The 25,752-nt window shown below is 37.2% G+C and overlaps 1 protein-coding gene across 2 annotated transcripts in view; it reads left to right on the top strand.

The window, feature by feature from the left end:
* Positions 1 to 25,752, top strand: part of LOC134543115 (cadherin-23) — a 123,960-nt gene that overhangs the window by 86,270 nt on the left and 11,938 nt on the right. For both annotated transcript variants that reach the window (XM_063387940.1, XM_063387941.1), the window contains 14 exons: positions 1,608 to 1,881; positions 4,619 to 4,783; positions 5,344 to 5,586; positions 5,773 to 5,861; positions 7,033 to 7,190; positions 7,734 to 7,915; positions 10,684 to 10,907; positions 13,361 to 13,549; positions 14,546 to 14,678; positions 15,818 to 15,978; positions 19,641 to 19,880; positions 20,590 to 20,775; positions 22,074 to 22,210; positions 24,684 to 24,882. In XM_063387940.1, coding sequence (XP_063244010.1) covers positions 1,608 to 1,881; positions 4,619 to 4,783; positions 5,344 to 5,586; positions 5,773 to 5,861; positions 7,033 to 7,190; positions 7,734 to 7,915; positions 10,684 to 10,907; positions 13,361 to 13,549; positions 14,546 to 14,678; positions 15,818 to 15,978; positions 19,641 to 19,880; positions 20,590 to 20,775; positions 22,074 to 22,210; positions 24,684 to 24,882 — 2,580 coding nt within the window. The remainder of the gene's footprint in view (positions 1 to 1,607; positions 1,882 to 4,618; positions 4,784 to 5,343; positions 5,587 to 5,772; positions 5,862 to 7,032; positions 7,191 to 7,733; positions 7,916 to 10,683; positions 10,908 to 13,360; positions 13,550 to 14,545; positions 14,679 to 15,817; positions 15,979 to 19,640; positions 19,881 to 20,589; positions 20,776 to 22,073; positions 22,211 to 24,683; positions 24,883 to 25,752) is intronic.

The raw sequence follows: 25,752 nt of genomic DNA, 5'->3' as shown, positions 1-25,752 counted from the left end.
GTCTACAATTTTGGGAAACTTTGCATTAATAGGTATGCTTCTACATATTAGCATTTTTATATCTGCCCATACAGTTTTTAATAGTGAGCCGGAAAGACCCAACATTCTTCTAATTTAATCTGAGAGCATATAAAAATTTGATTGGACAAGAGATTATGTGACAAGTGCCTACAGAACTGAAACCAGGGGTGATCACTCAGCCATTAAATATTGTTATCACAAGTGTTTCAGTGAATGATGTTGATGGAGTCTAACTTAAACTGCACCCAACTGGAAATTTGCCTTCTCTCTAGCAGAAGTGGAACACTAGATTCTAGCCCTAGGATTTTTCCATCTTCTCCATTACGGGGGGAGGAGGAACAGTAGAAAAAAGAACAACCCATTTATGATTTAATAAATGATGTTCTTCATTTTGTTATTGTGTATTAAAACATGGCTAAGAAGCAAATTTGGTGAAAACAGGTTAAATAGGTTCTAAGCATTTAACATAAATAGGTTTTATTAAACAAAGAGCAAGGATATGTGGTAGTAAATCCCGGTCCCCACCCCACCAGTAGCTGTCAATGCTGGCAGAACACACCCATCGCCCGAACCACGTGATCCAGAAATACCAATGGAGTAGCTAACGCAAGGAATGAACAGTCTCAAACTTTGACCCTAATTTCAAAATTAGTGTATAAGTTTTAGACAACCAAGGCATGTTAAGACCTCAGCGATAAAGGACACAGCCCAATTCCTTATTCAAGATGATTGTTTTATGTCTTGTTCATAAGTTTTCACGTAAAAGTATTTTTTTTTTGCTCGGAATGAGAGGGCCCCCCTCCTCCGCGTCACCATCTTCCGGCAGTCTCTCGCGGACTGCGGCCCAGGGCGGATACTTCGTCCCGTAGGGAAGCTACAACTTTTCCTTCAATTGAGTTTCGTTTTGCTGGTAAATACAGTCACTCACCTGAAACCTTTGCTTTACGTCCCCGCGCGTCCCAGGCCCGCCCTCCGCCGCCTTCAACACAAGAACCTCCACGCAACACGTGTTGAGGTGTACGGTATACGGCGCCGGCCGACTCCAGCCACAGAACTTGTACGAATGCAGCCACGCTCCTGCCTGCCGGCCACAACGAGACAAACTCAGAATAAACCTAATGTGGATCCATGGCCAGCGAAAAACCTCGTTGGGTCACATGCTAATAAGTAAACTACAGTAACAACCGCCAAGTATTCGCCCCGAGACTGCCGCTAGAACATACCCTAGTGAACAACGTACCACGTGTTTTAGTTTTATCATTTGCCACAGTGCAAGTTAAGTGTAACGTGTTTTCGTGTGCATGTGTGTGCATGTGTGTGTGTATTTAAGACAAAATATAAGATCAAAATATATTCTCAAAATATTTGAATTGTTTATATTATTACTTTCATAAGTTCTCAACAATAACACAAAATTGAATGAATAAATTTGCATGTAGTGAATTGACAAATCGTTCTATATAGAACTCCTGTGAAATGTGAAAAAAAGTTTCACTGCATGACATAATTTGATTTGAAAAGTATTTGATACTCGTGAATACTCTGATATCTGATTGAGAGGAGGAGGACTGGCGTGGGCCCGCCAGGTGGGGCAGCACGTGCACAGGGTGCGGGCGGTGGACCCCGACGCCAGGCCGGTGCTCAAGTACCGCCTGGACGCCGGCAGCTCGGAGGCCCGCAGCGAGGAAGGCACCATCGTCAAGGTCTCCGACTACGACTACGTGGGGGCGTTCGAGCTGCACGCGCACACGGGCGACCTCCGCGTCATGAAGCAGCTGGACCGGGAGAAGGTGGAGACCGTCCGCCTGGGGCTCGTGGTCGAGGACGTGGCGTCCGTCAAGGGCAAGCAGGTCACCAAAGGTTGGCAACCTCATGTTACCTCGCGCAAGTTCAGGGTATTGCTAAAATCTTACCTTTGAAAGAAAACTACGTGATTAATTCCAAACGTTTTTACTAAATAAATACACCTACACACAAAGTTGTCAGGTGCATTAAGAATTTATTTCATGACAAAACCGTTTGAAAAAATTATTTTTTAAAATGAATTTGCGTAGGCCTTTTTAATTTTTAAGTAGGTATAGATCAAGAATCTGGTTTTAAAACTTCTGTTTTATAGTGTTCAAGTATATATTTTACCTTGATGAAATCACCCTTGCCTCCATTTTATTTCATGAGGTAGACAATTTCAAAAATAGTTAAACATACACCTATTTCATTTTAACTAGGTTAATATACTACAATTTACACTAATACTTTCATTTACTGTCGTATAAGCTATGTTAGAATAATTAAATAATTTAACCATATTACAAATACCTCCCATTATTGGAGCATATTTGATACAATCATATCTTTATTTGAAATTAAGAGTACAGATATCAAATTGATTATCCAACATATAAGTTGATTCTTATTTTACTTAGTATGTATTACTTAAATAAAATTCCCAAATATTTTACCTCTCTCCTCTTTTCACACATGATGCCCATGTAAAAATTCAGTACTAGGTAAGTAAATATGTTAAAATACACTAACCAAACTCATCCGGGATTTTCCTTTTTACCACACATGTGAATTCCAAAATAATTATAATACACTTATAATTTTGGAGAACGTTGAATAAGAGAAGATGCTGAAAGTACTTTTATTAATCATTTCCGAAATCATAAATTAATTTTGATTTGATCAAAAGATATTTTTTAATATTAAAACCATATTTACAATATTTCACCTTTTAAAAAAAAAAACATCAGCAGTTTGTAAAATAAAATGTTTGGCTGATTTTGCATGTTTATAAATCATAGCGCATAATTTATATCCTGCTTGATTAGCTTCAGAGATATGAATTTTATAATAAAAAAAAAATTGACCGGTATTTTCACCCCTTTTGCAGTTGAAAATAGAAAAATGTTGAGGGCGTACCGGTGTTAAGGTTCGAATTACTGGTGAAAATAGTGGGCGCCACCACGTGAGTGGGCACGTGGACCCGGCTTGAAACTCTAACTCAGGGCGTTACGTGGCCCGTGTGCGGCGAGATATTAGCCCTCCTGATTTTTAATGCACACCTGTTCCTAACCAAGCTCGCTCTCAGCGTCGGGCACGCTTCTAATTAACCGCAGTGGGCTCTTAGGGCGTCCCACACGCCACTGACTGGTTAAGGACCCACGTGGCCCCCCCGAACACAAAGACACGTGACTCAATTAAGTTGGTTTTATTTACTCACATTACAGGCCCTCATACAATCCTTCCTTCATACTGTTATAAAACGCCCGAGGCACGAATCAATTTAGGTGAGGAGGCGAACCACACACGAGGTCGCCTCAAGTCGTTACTTCTTACACGGATGACTAAAAAACTCCGGAGAATTATTAATTAAACAGTCTCTCCGACCGAGAGAGGCCCCGAGGATAGAATGAAAATGATTTGAATATGGTTAACTGAACAGAACTACTTATCGGTGAGACAACGGTGATGTCCTCGGGGTGTCTGCAGAGACGTCCGCTCTCGGCCGGCTGTAGGAGGAGACTGGGCTGAGACAAGGGCTTGCAGCAGGCAACATGGCGCCCTTCGCGCCGAACACAATTACAGTTAACATCTTAGCTATTGCGTGCCCTGGGTTATTATAGAAAATAACATAAACTCCTTATAAAAATCAGCACATCACATCCATGACCAGACCGTCTGTAATTATTACTTATGTGGTAAAAAATAGTTTAAATCAAGTTATATGCTAGTTCCTTCGTCGCCCGCTAGGGAGCGTCTGTGTCCGTGCTTGCACATATTTTATTACAAAAACATCACAAATTAAATGAAACAAAAGGCACTTACATACATAGCCGTCGTGACACTATTTTGGAGCGAAAAGAAAAGGGTTACAATAATTATTAATACATAATGGGGTGCGGCGCACTGCAGCTAAGTGCCCTCTTGCCGGGCTACCAACACACGCACGCACAAGCGGGAGAGGTTTGAACAGAGATGGTGGTGTTTGGGCGGTGGCATATCGGGCTCAAAGGGGGCCGCAGGCCCGGACAACGTCAATGTTAAGGGTTTAAACATGATATTAAATCATAATTTTGAACATTATTCCTTCTCAGATTCTTATCTTCATTTTAATTTGCTTGGATGTACGATTTATTACTTATTACTTTAAAAACTAATGTACCCATATTTCACTTTTTTTGGGGTCAAAATTGAAAAATTGTAAAAGTACTCTACGTAATTAAGTACATATTCATGTTATTTATGCTAATATCCTTACATTCAACTTTGTTTGCTATGGAGTTATGAATTTTTTATTATTAAAACAACATTTACACCCTTTTCACACCATTAAAAGACAAAATTTGGATAACTTAAAAAAAAAATTTGTAACTCTATATGCTTGTTGGTCATTCTCAGTTTCTAACCCTTTGATCTGGTAGATTTGGAAATATGAATTTTTTTTTTCTTTTAAACCAAACTATACTCCTTAACTACCCTTAGAGCTGAAATATTGCAAATAAGTTAAATAAAATTTAATAGTTTATTAATAGGTGCTATATTTGTTATATATTTCTGAGATGAACTTCTTTTATTTTATTTCAATTGATTCTAGCTATACTCACCATTATTGTGGAAGATGAAAATGACAACAACCCAAAATTCCGCCGTCCTTTCTATCGACGTTCGGTCACTGAGAACAGCAAGAACGGGGTGACTGTCATCAATGTGGTTGCTGATGATGCAGACAAAAACAGAACAATAAAATACATGCTAGAAGGTAAAATTTATCTTCTTAATAAATAAATAAATTGTAAAAAGACACTAGCTTGGAAAAAAATATCTATCCTCCTTGCTATCCTTTGCTGGTGCTGCAAGAAGATATATTGCTAGACTTTGTTCTATAAAATATTTTCCAGCATTTTTTTTTCACAGCTGTATTGTTATGAAAAAGTTTTCCACTGTTCATAAAGCATGCCAATGTGATAAATATTCTGTTTTTCTAACAGATTTAAACATAAATATGTTAAGTGATTGTGATGGTAAAGGGAGTGATCAGATCAGAAGCTGTTTTAAAACTCCAGTTATCACCACGAGAATATGGCCACGGCCTGGCTAAGGCAGACAATGCGAGATGATTCTGCAATGGTTGCTTACTGTCTTCTGCAGCGCACAAGGAAAGGACTGGTCCCTAGCACAGGAAGGGAATTTTCCACAAGTAAAAAATCCCAGACGTGGCCAGGAATCGAACCCGGTACACCTGGTGCCCACCAGCGCCACGCTAACTGCCTATTGTGTAGTTTTCCTCGGCGACAAGCGAGGCCTACCGACTGCCGGCAGGCTCTCGGACCATCATGGACCTCCTGTACCTGGACGAGGAGACGGGGGAAGTGGTCGTGGCGAGCAGGATCGACCACGAGGTGACCCCGTGGCTCAACTTCACGGTGCGCGCCACCGACTCCGGGGTCCCGCCGCGGGCCTCGTTCGTGGAAGTGTTCGTCCAGGTGCTGGACGAGAACGACAACAACCCGTACTTCGTGGGCGACGTCAGCAACATCACGGTGCGGGAGGATGCCCCACCCGGTGAGTCCACTCCTCCTCGTTGCCGGCTGTCTGTCCGCAACTTTGTGAAAATATTTCTGAACTGGTAACAGTTTATAACATGCACAGCCCTACTTAACCATAATTTTATTAGACATCTTGATACTTGCACTATTTGACATATTTTATTCTGGTGTTTATTGATTAATAAATGTGTGTGTTGCCAAGGTACTGAAATTGCCCTCATAGAAGCAAGGGATGCTGACTCTGGAGATTTCGGCACAATTACGTACTTACTGGATCGTATGTCCTCACAGGTAATTAATTTTCTTTTTTGCTGTTTATTATAATTTTTTTTTAATAAATTTGGTTTTACAGAATTATAAAGTGGTAAAAATAGTAATTGACAGGAGTGCTTTTTGTCAATAATCCCTATATATAGCCTCAATAACTCAAATTAGGTAAAAAAAAGCTACATGATTTCCTGGCTAAAAAAAAAAAACTTTGTCAGAGTGTATATATTTGCAATGGTAAAGTACTGAATTTTCGTGATTATATTAACCTCAATTTTGAGCTCAGAAAATGGGATATATCCTACAATTGATAGTTTCTTATATTCACCAAAATTATTTGTTTTTACGACATACCCATATGTTTTTAATGTATTTGAGCATGTTTGTGTGCGGTACATATGGAATTTAAGATTGTGAAGAATTTGTTTCTGGCATGTTGGTAGTGTGAGTCAGAAAAACTGTGAGCAAGTGTGTGCACGATAAGCACGAGTGCTCAGTACAAAATACATCTCAATTCATCGAACTCTGAGAGTTATGGACTCTGGGTTGCGATTGCGTGGTCCTCCGAAGAAGTGATGGTTTCTAAATTATTTTAAATTAGAAATAGGGTGCAGCTTACAATATTGCAATATTGGTAACTCCCTACATTTGCAAGCAAACACATCAACAAAGTATATATAAATGAGTAGGTTACCTACTTAATAAGATTTCATTCAGGATACAGCTCAATAAACAGGGGAAGCTTAGTCAACTGTGAAATTCAGGCTCACACTTTAGACCATGTTGTTTATTTTATTTCTATGTCTGTACTATTATTTTAGAGCTATTCCTGTAAATTTATTATAATAACACTCTTCAATTATGTGTTTCATCACAAATTTTGTTACCAGATATTGTGTAACTGTTATCTAAGTGCAGTAAAAAGTCAATCAAATGCTTATAATTGTGATCTCTTGTGTACCTTTTATTAAAGCTCGCAAGTACAGTTAAGTAATATGTGGTGACAAAACTTGTGACGAAATATAGAAATGCAAGAGAGCTATTGTGATGAATCTACAGGAGTCATGGAGTGAGTACCTATATTGGTCTGTTAGGCAGCAGAACATTTGAGTTTTAGTTATGTATTTAGCTGTGTCGCTTGCAAGCAAGGTTTCCCCACGAGACGGGATTGTGAGACTGTTGTGGCTGCCACCAGGGCAAGTTCCAGATACACCCCTCCACGGGCGTTCTGAATGTGTCTGATGTCTTGAACCGCGAGGAGCAGAGCTCATACATGCTCATCATTGAAGCGTGGGACAACTACCAGTTCGGCTACGCCAGCGGCGAAAGTCGCAATGCTTTCAAGCAGATTGGGTGAGCTCGCGCCTCAGTCTACATTGCTTTCAGAAAAATTAAAAGATTAAATTTTTTTCTATTTACTGACTATATACGCATTTCAGTAATTCTAAGCCACAGAGAAAATGGCAAAAAAAAATGTTAATAAAGTGTACCTATCTCACACTACCAAAAATATTTTGGTAGTCTTTATACTTATTTTACAATATTTGCTTAAGTTAAATATCTGCAGATATATCTGCAGATACAGATAAAAAGCAAGATATAAAGATAGATATGAAGATATACAGATATAGAGGGATAGGAAGATACATAAAGATATAGAGAGAAATAGGAGAAAGATATATGTATATGGAATTGGAGATATAGAGATAGAAAGATAGAGAGAGAAAGAGAGGCAAGCTTTGTATAAGTGTAATCAAAATAAAAAAAATTTGAAAGAGGCATTGCAAGCATGCCAGGTATTAGCTTGTTATTTGTATAAAAATTAAGGTTAGAGCCAAGCAACATAACTTATATTAAATATCAGAACCATCATTCACTTGCTGTTTCTTCCATCAGGGTGAACATCGTGGATGTGAACGATGAGACACCGGTGTTTGAGCCAATTCTTGGTTGCATTACCATCACCGAGTTCCACGAACTACGGGAAGCGGTGACGACCATTAAAGCAACAGATCTGGATGACCCCAACACTCCCAACGGCAGGATCGTCTTTTCTATCGTATCTGGGGATGACCTGGGTGAGAAGAGTTTACAAGAATGGTTGCTCTAAGATAATTGTGTTATATTATTCACTATCAGTGAAATCTTATTAAAGCGTACCTATCTATCTGAAAAACATCCTCAGTTTGGGTACTTAATAATGATACTTTGTACTGAAGTGTTACTAAAAGTAAAATGTCTCATAGGGATCTTAAAATATGTTTTTTAAAGTAATCCTTTCAATGCGAGATAATTTGTAATGAGTTACCACTAGATCAGTAAAACATCTACAATTATTTTGAGGAAACACTTTTCATTTCAATTGAAAATATGACAGTAATTTTTTCTTAAATATTTATTTTTAAGCAATATTTTCTGCTAGTAATTAAATGTAGATAATAAGTAAGTATTAACATTTTTTGAAATTAAATTATACTATACTTATTTTAATATTTTTACATAAAACAACCTTAAGACTTCTTATTGCATATAAGTACTATAAATATAAATATTTAGTGATTATCTTCAACAGAAGAGATCATTTGACAGATGTACGAAAAATATACAACTCTGTAAGTAGTAAATATGTACTCATCTCTCAGCTATGAAGTTTTACATAAAAACTTTTTAAGAGAGTTATATTTTTTATTTTTATGCCAACTAAAAGATTTTATTCTCCTTGTTTACAAAAATGGTACACATAAATCCAAAAAGAAATTAAACAAGGATATATCATGAAAATTGACTTATGTGAAATGTTTTATGTACATCATAATTAATTGTATTTTCCTTCAAGGTTGCAATTGCAGGTAGGCTATAGGTTTTAATACATTCTTTGAATGATTATAGCAATGAGGCAGATTGTTTTAAACAGTATGTTGGGCATGGCCTTGCTAGTTTACACTGTGTGTCATAGAGAAAACCTGAAGAACAGACAAACAAAAGATACTGTTTTGTCTAGAAACGTACGAGACTGTAAAATCCAGATAAAATGACACAATTAATGACGATGCACTTGCAAACAACTCGATCGGCAGCAAGCGTGCACGATAGCACAACTTACCGCCATGATGGTTCAACAACAACTGTTGCTTCGTTGCCGGAAGCTGCAGGGCTACACACCTCGGCATGCAGCCAACTTGAAAAACTTGGCGCTGCTAGCAAGCAGCGCAGGAAGTTCAAAATTCAAACACTATACACTAAATTACACACAATATTTACAAGTCCAAACAGATACATACACAAACACATACACAGAAAACCAAGCTAAAATCAGCAGATGACAAATGTTAAATTCATAGACAACACAGAGAATTCCATGGGAGGAATTAGAACAATATCACGGCACAGACAACGACGAGACAGTTGCGACAAGAATAGTTTGCTTGTGCCTGATGACAGGAACAGATCTCAGTTCCCGAAACATCAACAGCTGTTTTGTCTCAAAAAGCATACTTTGTTTGTCTGTGTTGTCATTCTGTTGTCAGAATACAGCAATACCTCAATTCAAGCTACCCCGTTTTACGTGAATCCGGAGTTACACAATTTTTTACGTCTCGCGACTCTCGATTCTCCACTTCGCTCTACTATTGTTCAACTTATGACATGTTCAAAAATGTTTCATGCGAAGGAAATTTTCAGTGAGAAGAAAATATCTTTGATCTGATAAATGACTGTTAGATTTTAAGAAGCCTTCTACGTCAAAATAATGTCTGTTTACAATTTTGCAAAATATAATATAATTTGTTGTATTATCTAAGATTTTATTACATACCTTTTTTTTTTTAATTACTTTTTGTTCCCAATTGAACTATAATTTGTGTGTGTGTGTGTGTGTGTGTGTGTGTGTGTGTATGTATGTATGTATGTATATATATATATATATATATATATATATATATATATATATATATATATATATATATATATATATATATATATATATATATATATATATATATATATATATATATATATATTCATATGCAAAATTGTACCCCAACTTATGTGAATTCGACTTACACGGTTGTCGCTCAGTCCCACCTATCGGGAAAGTTCAGGGTGTTACCGTATTTGTTCAATTTCGTTTTTGGGTTTTGCATATGTGTCACTGTTTACATTGTGCTGTCCAGGTTATCTGTTTTGAATCATCATTGGGGTTCCTCTGTTTGTCAATGTTTTTGTCCAAGGTTGTATTTTGTCTGCATTTACTGTTCTTGTCGTCGTCAGCCCACTGGGTTCTTCTCTGTGCTGCTATATTGTTCTGAATAATTACTTCTCTGGTATTCTCTGTACTGACATGCACTAACCATTTGATATTTGCTTGGTATTCATCTTTTGTTTTTCATCAGTTCTTAGGGTTTTTTCTCTATGATACATAGTGTAAATTAGTAATGTCTAGGGATGTGCGAGTACCCGATATTTTCGGGTACGGTTGGAATCCACAATTACCCGAACCCGGAATCGTTGTATGTACATGGATTCGAACAGTATTACGAATATTTACAAAAGTTGTAAATTAATTTAATACGGCTCAAAAATACTAGCAGTGAAAAATAAAATTAGGCTACTATTACGTAAGTATTTATAATATGATGTATCAAAGAAAGATATGTAAATTAAATAATTAACACAGTGACATTAAAAGAATTTCGAGATTTCGAGAGTTAAACTATAATTACGAATTTCATTGTATAGCAAACTGTAATGTCATATATCCACAAGGTTATAAAATTGCATTAATAGTTAAAACTATTAGGTTTTTCTTTGAGACCAAATGGTAATTAGGTAATTTTTCCGTGTGCAGATCTGTTCCGGGTGGAGAACCTGGACTACTCGAGCGCGCGGATCGCTGCTGTGCGGCCGCTGAAGGGCCTGTATGGCAACTACACGCTGGTGGTGAGGGCCCAGGACCTGGGCACGCCCCCCAACGCAGCCACCGCGGAGGTGCGCATCTGCGTCACAGACTTCAACGACAACGCGCCCCGGTTCGCCAGCCCGCCTCACAACACCACCATCAGGATCCCCGAGGTGAGGCAAGCGGGACCCTCCCCGGCGTTTGTGCCGCAGGTTTGGTCATGTTTACATGCCAGAAGTTGGCATCCATGCAGCTGCAGGGGCGTGCCTAGGGGGGGGGGGGACCGGACCCCCCCCACCCCCCCCCCCCGCCCAGGGCTAAAAATATTTTAATTTTAAATTCATAAAATGAAGAAAAAAAATATTTAGTATGATATTAAAATAAATTCAATGACACAAGCATAAATGTTTAGTTAAAGTTAGTTCACTTTGCATTTTTAGCGTAACTAAACTACTGTAAACGGACCCCCCGCCTAGCTGGGGTATTCCATACCCCCCAGGCCCCCCGGAATGGCCCTAGCCTTCTGCCTGACCCCCGCCAGAGCAAAATCCTGGGCACGCCACTGTGCAGCTGTAAGTCAACTGCTGATAAGTCGCAGAATTATTTGCTCAGGCATGCCAACAATCATGAATCTGTTGTAACAGATATGAACTTTCCTTCACAGTTACGTGGTTTACGAATGGCACTTCGGACATTACAATTTAAGTTAATATTTAGTCTAATTTTGTACACGTCTAGAACAGTCTGCGCTTTAAGCTTCAACAATTCAACAAATCCTCTTCAGTAGTGTGTCATTTTCTCCATGCTAATTTGTCTTTGTTTAGTGACACTTTAAGAAGGAAAGTTGATAAGCTGGCGCCTCGCGCTTTGGAGACATGTATTGGTAGTCCTGAATGCTTTTAATTGCAGGTTAACCAGAAGTTTTTCCTGCTTATTTCAAGAAAATAAATATATTCTAGTGTTCTACCATGAAGTTTACAAATTTCCTGTATTATGAAAAAAAAAAAAAAAGTTTCTGTAGTTTTTTTTAGGATAGTGTTGTATAGTGTTTCTGATAGTCCTTTTACAGACTGCCTTCACCTAATACTAATTATTGTTCTTGAAAGTTGGCATCACTGTTTAATGTCTTAATAATTATTGTCCGTGCATTTGCAAAAATATATTCATTTATTTTTGTGCTATTAGAAAGCAAATAAAAAGACATGCAACAAATCTGTTAGTATTAAGTACAAAAAATAACAAAACTTAAAACATTTTTATGTAATGTTCGATCACCCTAATAATTCTACCATTTTTAAAAAAAATTGTGTTGTAAATGGTAAAGGATTGATCATCTTGGAAGTTGGTTTGTCCCCCCCCCCCTCCCCCCCCCCCCTTCACTATCATGTCATTGGCCACAGGAAGGTGGCCAGGGGGTGACTAGGGAGGACTGAGTGAGGTGATCCTACAATAGTTTGCCATATTGCCTTCAGAAGTATGGTGTAGGGACTCCACATCACCCAGTCCTCAATTCTTAAGTGCAAAATCCCCAACCTAGAATCAAATGAGGAAACTTTGCTTCATCAGCCAGAAGCTCTAACAAGTGAGTCGACAGGTCGGAAAGGAAAATTGTGGTTGCATGTAATTAAAAGCCACATTTAACGAATAATCGACGTCATACCGAACCAGTAAAGATGTCCACTGATGTCTGCACCAGAAATACTAATATGTGCACAATAAGCCTGTTTAAAGCTTCGACTCAGCGAATTAAACTGAAGAGCTTTTAGATATTCAGTTTGACTAACACCAAGAAAACAGAAATTTGTTTCGTTTAATACGTACTTTGAATGTGATGTAAAGCTCACATGATTCTCGAAACTCGAAACATGAAAAGCTTTATATTCATGGGTTCTCAGTTACTGCAGTTTTAATGTTAGTGCACAAATAATGTTAATTTTCCAGGTTCATAGTACTGATTTCCAATAGTCAATAAATTATTATGTGTAAAATAAGTGTCTGACTATATTCATTACAATTTTTAATATACATTTTGGTAAGATTTTTTTTCTACATGTTTGTTTGAATAGTATCATAAAGATTATTCTTTAATTCAATACCTAAACAATACCAAATTATTATTATTTTTTTTAATTAACCCTTTTTTCAGTATATTTTATTATTATTAATTTTATAACAGCCTTCCTGAGAAAAATATTTGCAGTTTGATTCAACTTCATGAATATTTTTGGCATTCGATTTAGTATTAGCCAGTGGCGTAGCCAGAATTTGTGTATGGGGGGTGTTAAGAAGCATGGCCCCCTGTATTAAAGCATTGGGTCCGGGGGTCCTCCCCCGGGAAAATTTGGATTTTAAGGTGTAAAATAGTGCTATTTTAGCAGTTTTTGGTACTTAAATTTAAATATTGTAATGGTAAAAATTTTATTAATTTTAATATGAAATTTGTTTGAGTGATGAATAAGAAATTAATTAAAGATTTGGTGCTAAGGGGAAGGGGGGAGGGGTTGAACCCCTAAAACCCCCGCTGGCTACGCCCCTGGTATAAACATTCATTTTGCATCCAAAAACCCAGTATTCGCTCAGGCCTTCCACATAACTTGAATTTCATTGATGATGATGTGTGTTGCAGAATGCCACAATAGGGAGCACTGTAATACAAGTCCACGCAACTGACAACGACATTGGTCCGAACGGCGCTGTGCGATACCGGCTCAGGCAGGACCTGATGGGCAACTGGAAAACTTTCAGCATCGAAGAGAGAACTGGGATTGTTACTCTGAGACAACGACTGGACAGGGCCAAACAAAAGATATATGAGGTGAGATTTTGTGGTTGTTCCCTCCAGCTTCAAGCCATTCCTTGATACATTATTTATTATTTGTTTTCTTTTGACTAATATTGTTCATTAAATTTTGAATCAATGTTTTGCCAAAAAAAATATTATAAGTAATAACAATAGGTATAGTTTTAATATATGGCAGATGATGACTAAAGTGTATTTTCAGTCAGAACTCTATTAGGTATATGTTAAAAATTATTTCTAGTAAAGTAAAACAATGATTCATCAAGTCATATGTTGATATGTTGGAATTTACTGACAAGTCCTGATGTAGGTCTTTGGTTTATTTTTTTAATGAAGACTTTTATGAAGTATATATTTTTATATTTTAAGTACATACATATTGAATGTTATAATTGAGTTTTTTGTTTAACTTACTCTTATCAATTCATGTATTGTTTTTAATACACATTTTAGTATTTTACCACAAATTGTTAAAGCAGTTGATCAAAGTTATTGTGCTTGATATGTACTTATTACATGTGTTTTTATTTTTATTTTTAATCATGATAAATATGAAATCCTCAATTTTTAAAGAAGAAACCTGCTTTTTTTATAACAACATAAAAACCTGGCTCACTGCATTACTAATGTGTAAATGAGTAAATGACATAAGGGATAGTAGCACAAACCCTTACTTAAACATAGCTATCCTTGTATGCGATTGGGTTCGTCTGCGATAAAATTTCAAGTAGTACATAAAAATGTGTTCCAATGGATTTCTTAAGAGTCTAATGTAAATAAACATTACCATAAGATGGTAAAACATTTAAAAAACACAATTTTTTGCTCATTACACCTTAAAAGTTACGTGGCACCATAGCTGCCAACCATTGGGGGTTACTGTTTGAATGCTGGTCAAAAATGTCAGTGCGAGTCATGGGTACATCAGAATTAAGATTGATTAGAAGTTTTTCGAATTCAGATTTCATACTGTTTACTTCGTGCGTAATGACTGTAATTTTTCCACTGTAGATTCGGGTCGAGGCATACGATTTGGGAATTCCTACTCCGCTGTCGACCGACCTTGACCTTACAGTGTACATCAGGAATGTTGATGACTATGAACCACAATTTCTGGTGGACAAGATGGTAGTCAACTTTACAGGTAAGTTATCAGGATGTCCAAATTAATGTTGACACAGTGTATGTAATGTTCGTGCACTACTCTTGAAACTTTATTTTCAAGTAGGGTATGCAACCCTCACTTTATATTGTGAATCTGTTTACCCATGCCAAATTGCTACAACGTCTATCATAAACTGATAGGTTGAAAATGGTTAAACAGATAAATTAATAATTGTTTAAATGCAAAATATGAAATAATTGCTTGCGATAATTCAAAAATTCAAATAACTGAAGATGTGCATTAATGCTGTACTGTATGTTGCTTCCATAAACATTACTTCCAACTGTGAAATCAGTTCAACATTAAGATAAAATACTGTTAATGGACATGAAACTAAAGAAATAAGATGTAAAAGAAGAACACTTAGAAGATTTATTTTTATTTTACTATAAAACCTACATCACTTTACTTCAGCGCAAACATCATTCTACATACTAATGTTGTTTTGTCGCTGTGTTATTTCGTGGAGTTATAAAAAAATTAACTCTTTTTGAGCAACCACGTGACACTTTAACTTTTCTAATTTCTGGTTGGGAGCCCTTCGGTTGTGACTCGGTGCAGTCAGCTGGAAAATACATTAAATTGTGGAATGAACCATCCAACATACTAGCATTCTGGCACACACCTAGTTAGACTGCAAGAAAATTAGTTATTCAACTTTACATCTTACAAAATGTTCTGTGTTGTAAATAGGAAGCTTCTAAAAATAATTTATTTTTGTCTGTGTACGCCTGAATAATCTATAGCTTGATGGAAAAACGTTTACATTTTCGACCATGTAACCATTCATCTATAGTATCATATCGCCTTGCTCGACGCAAGCCTCCAATTTACTAAGCTCGTCACAGTGTTATATAGGCAGGTGATGGAAGGTTGCTTAAACTAAATGCTAAGCAGGGCCTTTAGAAATATTAATTTTGGTGTGAAACTACTATTGTGGAAGGCTGCACTACTGTTTAATATCTTAATAAATGTAAACAAGGTTTCGACCAAACATGGAAAAACTAGCTACATTGGAAGGCTACATTACAGACCAAAATTTGGATATGACTGATATTTCCGAAAGAATCGAGTGAGTGTATACCGGTCGTACAAACCTGTGTTGCATTTCCCTGCAGAGCACGTACCGCCGGGCGTTGAGAAGAGGAAGCTGGTGGACACGGTCGATCGGGATGAGGTCGACTACTTGGACGATCCTCCCCCGCCCGTCTGCTACTTCATCGTCGGGGGTGACGGAGAGAACATCTTCACCGTTGAGGCCTTCCGACACGAGATCACGGTCTGTCGGGATGCTGCTGGGACACTGCTCTTTTTATTTTTATGTGTAAACATCTTAGCTCTCGGTATGCAGCATTTGCTAGGAGTGATTAATTTCATGAGCGGAACGGAAATTGCATGGAACAGAACTGTATTTTAATCAAATTCCTTGTCAAAAATCACGTCCAAAGCCGGGTTTAGTATATTTTAAAGTTTTTTTTGCTTTTATCGGAGCAGTTTCATTACCTATATAGTTTAACCTTTCGCTCTGAAAATTGAATGATTTCGTAGTGAATAGTAGCGGTGGGTGTGGAAACCACGTGTGATTAGTTGAAAACACAATTTTCGTAAAGTTATCATGCTCGCCATTATTTTAAAGAATTCCAAGTTAAATTTTGTGTTTAAGTTTCCTATTATAAGTTTATTTGCAACACGAGAACACATGAATTTGCTCGTTACCGAGGTTAAATGTTTACACATCACTGAAGAGAACTGAAAGACTCGCTCACATGTTTATTTATTTTTTTTCATTTTGGGCTTAATGTATTATCAACAGAGGTCATCATAAGAGAATATAACACACAACCATGCACGCAAGGGATATTGGGCGAGAACTCAACTATGGCCTATAGTTAAGGACAATCCCGGCATTTCCCTGGAGTGATCATGTTAAGTTACAGAAAATGGAATCCAGGATGGCCAGCCAAATCAGGATACAAACCCGGGCCCTCTGGTACACGAGTCCAATGTCTTACTTCTGCACCAACCAACCCCACTGGGTCTCAGTTGTGGTGGCTACACATTAATTTATGTCAGTACAAATTCATGTTCAATTGGAAAGTACAATTTCTGTGTACAAGTAGGGACGAGATTATGTGGTGAATTGCGATAAAACCAAAATAACACCGAACAATATTTCAGTACACCATAACACCAAAATTTAAGTCAATAAACCATAAAGCACTGAAATGCAACTAAAATCATAAAAATTTTCACAACATTTTTAATCAAAACTTAACTTGTATCACAAAACAATAATACTTTAATATTATTTTTAGTTCAATGAATGTAATTTATTCCTCATGAAGTTTTATACAAAAATGTATGCACTAAAGAGATTGAAAAAAAAAAACTTTTTTTATCTAGCAACTATTATTAGTAACTCATTACGATGAGGGCGTACCGGTGTTAAGGTTCGAATTACTGGTGAAAATAGTGGGCGCCACCACGTGAGTGGGCACGTGGACCCGGCTTGAAACTCTAACTCAGGGCGTTACGTGGCCCGTGTGCGGCGAGATATTAGCCCTCCTGATTTTTAATGCACACCTGTTCCTAACCAAGCTCGCTCTCAGCGTCGGGCACGCTTCTAATTAATCGCAGTGGGCTCTTAGGGCGTCCCACACGCCACTGACTGGTTAAGGACCCACTTGGCCCCCCCAAACACAAAGACACGTGACTCAATTAAGTTGGTTTTATTTACTCACGTTACATGCCCTTATACACTCCTTCCTTGATACTGTTATAAAACGCCCGAGGCACGAAGCGATTTAGGTGAGGAGGCGAACCACACACGAGGTCGCCTCAAGTCGTTACTTAATACGCGGATGACCAAAAACTCCGGAGAATTATTAATTAAGCAGTCTCTCCGACCGAGAGAGGCTCCGAGGATAGAATGAAAACGATTTGAATAAATTACTTAACAGAACTACTTCTCGGTGAAACAACAGTGATGTCCTCGGGGTGTCTGCAGAGACGTCCGCTCTCGGCCGGCTGTAGAAGGAGACTGGGCTGAGACAAGGGCTTGCGGCAGGCAACATGGCGCCCTTCGCGCCGAACACAATTACCGTTAACATCTTAGCTATTGCGTGCCCCGGGTTATTATTGAAAATAACATGAACTCTTTATAAAAATTAGCACATCTCACCCATGACCAGACCGTCTGTAATTATTACTTATATGGTAGAAAACAGTTTAAATCATGTTATATGCTAGTTCCTCCGTCACCCGCTAGGGAGCGTCCTTGTCCGTGCTTGCACGTATTTTATTACAAAAACATCATAAATTAATGAAACAAAAGCACTCACATACATAATCGTCGTGACACTATTTTGGGGCGAAAAGAAAAGGGTTACAATAATTATTAACACATATAGGGGTGCGGTGCACTGCATCTAAGCGCCCTCTTGCTGTAGTTCGTGGCGCGCAGTTTGAATCTCACACGGCTACGTACGTCACGACACAAATGCCGGGTAGGAAAGGTGGTGGGAAAGGGAATGGAGGATGATCAGGCACGTGGGGCGAAGCCCCGGCTGACGTCAACGATGTTAGTACATTTTTTAAAAAAAACACAAATACTTGACAATTTTTTTTTTTGTTCTGAATACTTAGACTTGCTTATTCTAAAACATTATATGTATTGTAAATGTGAATAATTTATTAGTCAAAATTATATAGTTTTTTTGTGAAATAAGTAGGTAGCATAAAACATTTAAGTTATTGAATAATATGCTGTCTTTTATGAATAAAAAGAATTCATTTCATAAAAAAAAAACACTGAATTCTCCTGTTTTAAAAACACATTTGGTCTAAATATAAAATAATGAATCTTGTCTCTATATATAAGGATTATAAACAATCTTAAGATTTGTTGAAGTATATAAATAACATTACACAATGCACATTATTCTGTTTCGAGGTATGTAATGCAATCTAGGTTTGATGTGAGAATAGTATGAAGCAAAATGTATGGAAATGTGAAAGAAAGTTTACAGCCACAGTTTCTAAGGTTGCTCAGAAATAATTCCTCACAGAAAATTAATTGATGGGCTGAATTGTTGTTAAACTGAATAAATCCAAATGCATTTCAGCTAAAACTATTCATTAACATTCCTCTGAGCAAAGTAAAAAATGTATTTTACTCATGTGAAAATTTTAAAGCCCTCTAGCCATTTTCAATCATCTAAGGTTTATATCTAATAAATTTTTGAACTGTATTAGATTTTTTTTTCTGTTGAAAAACAGCAAGTCATATAATAATTAGATAAGGGCTGATCAAAATACCAGTTTCAAATCATGAAATAAAGCAGCAGACATACAAAAGATTGATGAAAAATGCACATTTGAGCATGATCTTGCTTTGGATTAAGTTACCTTATGAAGCAGTTTGTCTTAGTTCATAACTCATGGAAGCACCTGACCCAGGGCCCAGTTTTTTTTTTGGGGAGGGGGAGGGAGGGGGGGGGGGGGGAGGAAAAGAGAATTTGCTCTTGTGGCCACATTTTCCAAGGGGGCCACTTTCCCCAGAAAAGTTTTTGGAATATGACTATAGCAAACTGAACTTCCTAAATTTTACATAGAATTTTTAAGCATGCATTAAGTGTTAGCTTTATGATAGTACTCTAGGTATTTGAAAGCATATGCAATCTATTAAAATCAAAACTTACATTTAACACGTCGGCAGTTGACCCAAATAGGATGTAAGTTAAGGTACAGCAGCACTAAATTTGCATTCATGTGCAAATTGGTCATTAACAGTGCTGTCGAGAAAAGAGTAAAAAAGAGGGGGGAAGTGGGGGGAAGTTACAAGGGCCCTGGGCCCTAACAGGGAGAATTTTGAAATGAGTTCATCACAAAAAAAGATATAAGTAATTTAAATTACTTAGTAGTGAAATAATGTGCTTCTAGGTGGTGCAAGAGCTAGATCGCGAAGTGCAAGGCACCTACGAGCTACTCGTCAAGGCAACAGAAGACTGCATCCACTCTCCAACTCTCCAAGACACGTACGACCCAGCAGACAGTACCGTGCTCCGAGTGTTGGTGAACGTGGAAGATATTAATGACAACCCTCCGCTCTTCGTCAAGAAGGTTTTCACAGGGGGCGTCACCACTGAGGCCGACTTTGGCGCAGAGTTCATGCACATAAAGGTCAGTTTATAGCTTACAAGACTTGATTAAACTTGTTTTGCATTTCTTGAAAACCACTTGGAGCAAAACTTGAATGACCTTGTTGTAGCATAACCAATTCGGTCCCTGTTTCGCTTGAAGGAATGTTTTCTATCGACCGAATGCACGAAAGATGGAACAAAGCTTCATTTTGGTTACTCCTCTTCTCTTACAAAGTCATAAATTTCTTTATCCATTTATCATGCACCAACCAATTCTCATGGTTTTGCAATATGCCAGAAATACTTGCAAGTGCATGTATATTCACTTGATTATTCTAAACTTCCCTAGCTGATGATGCCACGTCTCTGTTGAAACAGACTTGTGGTCAGTGCATATTTATTACTTGTACAGCCTTTTTGGAACCTTCCGAAAATGCTATTTTCAATGTAGGTAGTTTAGGGCATACATTAAAAAAAAGGTGTGTACTTGTGAGTTAAAAGTTATACTTCTAAGGCATTACTAAAATTATTAACCTGAAACATTTTATAACACTCACGTATTATTGTTCAATTATTATTTGTTTTTTCAAAGTATCTTCTTTCTTGGGTTATTGTTTATTAGTGTATGCCACCATGGATCCTCTTCCCAAATGAAAGAGATTGAATTTTAAAAAAAATGCCCTCCCTTCTGTTTTGAGTTGGATACACCCTTGGTACCTGGCATCACCGATCACTTCTGCCTGTTCCAGGCTGTGGATGTGGACGAGGGAGAGAATGCGGTGGTCACGTACTATCAGGTGGGAGACATCCAGATGACGTCGCCGGAAGGTCTGGAGAACGTTCACATGCCGGCCTTCCTCGTGGACAGAGAATCGGGTGCCGTGCAGCTGAACTTTGATCCCCAGAAAGGAATGAAAGGATACTTTGACTTCATGGTAATAGAAATTTGCCCAAGTCCAAGTTTTTGTGTGTTACGTACTTGTGCATACTGAACCTGACTTATATTGACGAGAGATAACGAAATTTCTGCATGGATGTAAAACTTAAATGTCATTGCAATTATTAAGGTTTACTGTTAGTCCTACAAATTTGAGTTGCATGTTGGTCAGTTTTGTCAAACATCCGATTGTTTTTTCTGGATGTAATGTTTAGAACTATTTTAACTTTATCATTTCAACTGATTGTAAATCCTCAGAATATGCAATGCCACTAGAAGTTTATTTCAAGTTACATTTCTTTTTTTTTGGAGAGGGTGATGAAGGGGTTATTTGGTTATTACCCAAAGCTCTTCTTTTCCAAGCCCATGATCCTTATAACCATGCCAACAAAATGCAGCAGAATGTTTTAAATAAGTAGGTCAAAGAAACATTAATTTAATAAATCATGAAAAAAATGTATACTGAACATTAGTTAAAATGAGAGCATCTACTTGAAGAAACTATGAGAGAATTTTAAATGAAATGTACAAAGGTTACGTACTGTAAATAAATCCTGTAAATTGTACCCTCGTGTCTTCGCGGGAACACTGAAATAACCTACCACGCCCATCGGTTGGGAGAATTCCGCTATCTCATCGGCTTAGTAGTCTCCTAGCTAATCAGCTTGGTAGTCTGTTAGCTATTCTACAGCGGGAACTCAGAAAGGTGTTCACTCCGGAGGAATGATACACATCTCCGGCTCAAAAGTGGTTCACATGAGCAACAAAGAGCAGGTATTTAAGCAGTAAAACATATTTTCACAGGTCTATCATTATCGCTCCAATGAAGAGGGGCGTAAATCTGTAGGAATCGCAAGGGGGGTGCGTGTGGCCCAAGAGTTTTGCATGTGGGTTTTAACCGACCCAAGTCAACTCTGAGTAGGGTGCTTGTATTTGTATACTGTCCATATTTTTGCCTACATGCAAACAACAAGCAGAAAACATTAAAATACATGTATACAGAAAGTTTTCCATATAACATAGTTCCGACGTTTACGTTTATCAACCCTGCTTCACAGTTAATATTTTAAAGCAGAAGCGGGCCCCCTCAGTGAGAAGCTTATTGATTCTGTGGCGAGGGGGGGGGGGGGAGCCCACCAGGATTTACATCCATGCACAAAAGACTTCATTTGCCTTTATTTTGTTTAAGATTGTCAGTCAGGCCTATTTATTGTCTTCCGTGTTTTTACTTTCCTTCGTAATGTCATGTCTAGTTGGATTTCCTTCTAGACTATCAATAACACCTCTTCCACACAGGTCCTCGCAAACGACTCGGCAGGTCTTGAGGATCTGGCCCGGGTTTTCATCTACTTGTTGCGGGAGGACCAGAGGGTGAAGTTTGTGCTGCGACAACATCCTCCGGAGGTTCGCGAGAGAATTGATGTGTTCAGAGAGTAAGTATACGTATGACTCTTGATAGTTTTCAGTACTACTTTGAATTGGAATTTCATTCTTGCTTGAAAACCTACATTTTTCTTAACAATATCATGCATTATGCTGCACTTACGTAGTCGTACACATCATCCGTTTATTTTTGATAACGATTTACAATTTTTATAGTATTATGTTTTTATTACACTTGCTTCTACATTTTACAGCTGATGTTTTTTATCTAATATACTATGACTTTGAAAAAGCATTTCTTAATTAAAATTTTTTGATTAAAACTGTGCAAGTAGATTTTAAAACATGTACACAACTCTGTGTGGATGAATTTCCAGTAAGTGTGTAAACTTTACTGATTTTTATACTGAATACAGAGTGTTGTTGCTTAGTGTGATTATCAGTACTGGAAAGTTGTTTGCTGTTGGCGGTAAATCATTTCTACCCAGTAGAATCACCAGCCAGTGAAAGGTTCAGCAGTATGAAAGGATTGCTATTACCCTTTTTCCTTACCATTCCCATCTTTTAGCAAACTTGTAGCAATGTGCTTTTTCTCCCTCTAACTTGTATATCTTGGGGGGTGTTTCTTGTACGTTGCAGCTGTTATTAATTTTGTTAGTAGGTAATCTTATTCTCTTTTTCCTGACATGCTCCTTCGATTTATTTTCTCCTGCTCTGGCTTGTACATCATCGACCCTTATCTTGTCTTTCCTTGAAATTCAGAGAACCTGTTTTACACTTCTCGGTCATCAATGTTATCAACTACCAATAACTTTGCTGGCTTTTCAGTGACAATTTTTTTCTTCTACATCTAATATTTCATGTGTATGTAAACTACCTCTCTCACTGATTCCCATTGGTGGATACAGGAATCAATTTCAAGAGGGGATTAAAAAAAAAAATTCATTTGTATTCGAAAAACTTTCATTAACAACAAAGGGTTTAGACAGTTACTTTATTATTCTCAACTTGCATAACTTATTGTGTGACTTGTTCCAGGTGTTGTAACAGCTCACCTTGCATCAATGAAAATAAACTGCTTTCACTGCAATCCCACATATTTTTTTTATAACTTCCGGGGTGATTTTTCCCACTATCTCCCACCCCCCTCCTGCTACCACCACTGTCACTTCCTTTTTCTAATTTTTTTCTTCTTTATTTTTTTCCCCCATCAAGTTTTTCTCAAATATGTTTCAAGTACTTGAAGTTCTCTTTTGCTCAAACCCACTGCCTTTGATAGATACTAACTACTTATTCATTGCCTCATTATTATTAGTCCTCGTCATTAACATCGTTTGTTCTATTTCATTGCTGAATCTCATTCCACAGTATGTTAATCCCAAGGCCTCTGGTTGTTCTTGTCCATCAACAGTTCTGTATCTCAGAATCAAATGATGCCTCCATGGGCGTGTTCCCGAGACTTATTATTAATTTCTTCCTAATGAGTGACTTTTTTTTCCAACAGCCACGGGTGCATAACATTGTAACTGGACTCGCCGTATTTACCCGCAGAATGGTCGCACCTATAATGTTGGTCATAAAAATCCAATTTTTTTTTTGCTGTAAGGGTAGCCCTCGAATACAGATCGCAACAAATATCTGTCTCCAGTAGAATACATTTTAATACAGGTTAAGTCTTTATTGCACGTAAGAAACACGGTCCTCTTTTTGTAAACCTTTTTTTATTGCTCGTGATGTTATACATATTAAAAACCAACACAGGAGAGTTATTTACACACGCTCAACAACACACTGCTATTATATTTTTTTTTACCGAAAGTTATAAATCCGCTATACATTTTTTAAAACTAAAAATATGCATAAAATGTGATACCCATACACAGATCAATACAGTACGTTTCTCTAGCTCAGCTAAAGTTTTGGATTTAGGATCTCATAACACTAGCTAAATGCTTCAGAAAAATTTGTGAGTGATCTGCAATGTTATGGTTTAACAGAAAATGAACTTTTAAGACATAATCTGCAATAATCAAAAAAAGAAAATGGCGAATTGGGACTTCGGCCTGTTTGGCTCTGGAATACGGAGTTTAACATGGTTGATGCTTAGCTGCAAGCTATTTGAACATTAGGGGTGTTCATTTTGATGCCAGTGGTGCAGTATTTATGATAACTAAAAACCAGAAACAGAGGACAACTATCAATCGCACTTAATAAATAAAAAACAAACTTTACTGGTATATTATAACTTATTCACATCACTCCAAGAGTTTGCGGTAGTGTTCTACAGTAAGCCTATAACTTCAAATTATGTGTTTATGAGCATATTATCAACATATAAAGTAGTTTACATATGTCAAGAAAATTGAACTGAAGAAAATTAGTAGAATAAATAATATTAGGTACTTGAAACAATAATTTTCATATAGTCCCTATATTTAAAAATTTATTAATTAATTTTTTTTAAATTAAAAATACAAGTGTATAATTTTATGGTTGTTTGAATAATTAATTATTTTTTTTCAGGGTGCTTGGAAACGTGACTGGTGCCATAGTAAATGTAGACGAGTTCAAAGTACACGAAAATGATGACGCTTCAGTCGACAAAACCAAGACAGACTTGTACCTGCACTTTGTGAGCCAGCGAGACCACTCCATCATGGAAGTGAGCGACGTGCTGTGGCTGATCGACCAGAACATAGAGAGGCTCGACCGCCTGTTCAAGGTAGGACCACAGGAAGGGACTTTTGTAGGGGTGCTCCCTATCATTAGGGTCAAAAACTTCTAAAATACTACAAAACAAAAGTTTCTGACTAAAATTCAACCATCAATAATACTTCAAGAAAATATATACCGATAAATGGTTGAACACACACCATCGGTATACAACCACTCACTGACTGATACACACTTAATTCAAATATATTATGTACAAAAGCAAAATAAAATATATGTTGGTTTGAGCATTATTTATAACATGGTGAAATGATAATGCTACAGTTACTAAAAACTAAAACGCTTAAAACTAAAAAAAAAAACCACCTGGAAGGTTTTTTTTGGTTCCACCCACCGTTTCTTTGGTAGCCTGACTTGTTACAAGAGATTGTATTCCTACCAGAGAAAATCCCAGTCCCAAAAGTACTTTCGAAACTCGACATCGACAGCATAATATTTCGTCTTTATTTAATGCAGTTTCTTGGACATACGCCATTGCAGTTTTGCACAGTTTGTCATGGAAATATTCCAAAAATAAAAAATAAATAAAAATATGCAAATAATTCACAGGAAACAAGACGGAATCAGCTGATGTCGGGCAAACGGAACCAACGATGAAACTAAACAAGTATTATGGACAACACAACAACAACAGCATTGACAAAAAATGTTCATCATATAAATATCATACAGTACAAGAGTTCCGTTGAAGAAACTTAAGTCATGGAAAAATAATATAACAACACAGAAGAACACATGTAACAACCCAGATTACAGCCTTCCCCATGCCATTCATCAATAATAATTTGTTATAAATTTTTTGTCATATTTCAGGTTAGATTTAAAGTTTTTCTTTTTTCAAAGTTATTCATGGTAACAG

This window comes from Bacillus rossius, assembly GCF_032445375.1.
Source record: "Bacillus rossius redtenbacheri isolate Brsri chromosome 9 unlocalized genomic scaffold, Brsri_v3 Brsri_v3_scf9_2, whole genome shotgun sequence".
Lineage (NCBI taxonomy): Eukaryota > Metazoa > Arthropoda > Insecta > Phasmatodea > Bacillidae > Bacillus > Bacillus rossius.
The sequence above is the reverse complement of the archived record's forward strand: the minus strand, read 5'-3'. Positions and strand labels throughout refer to the sequence as shown.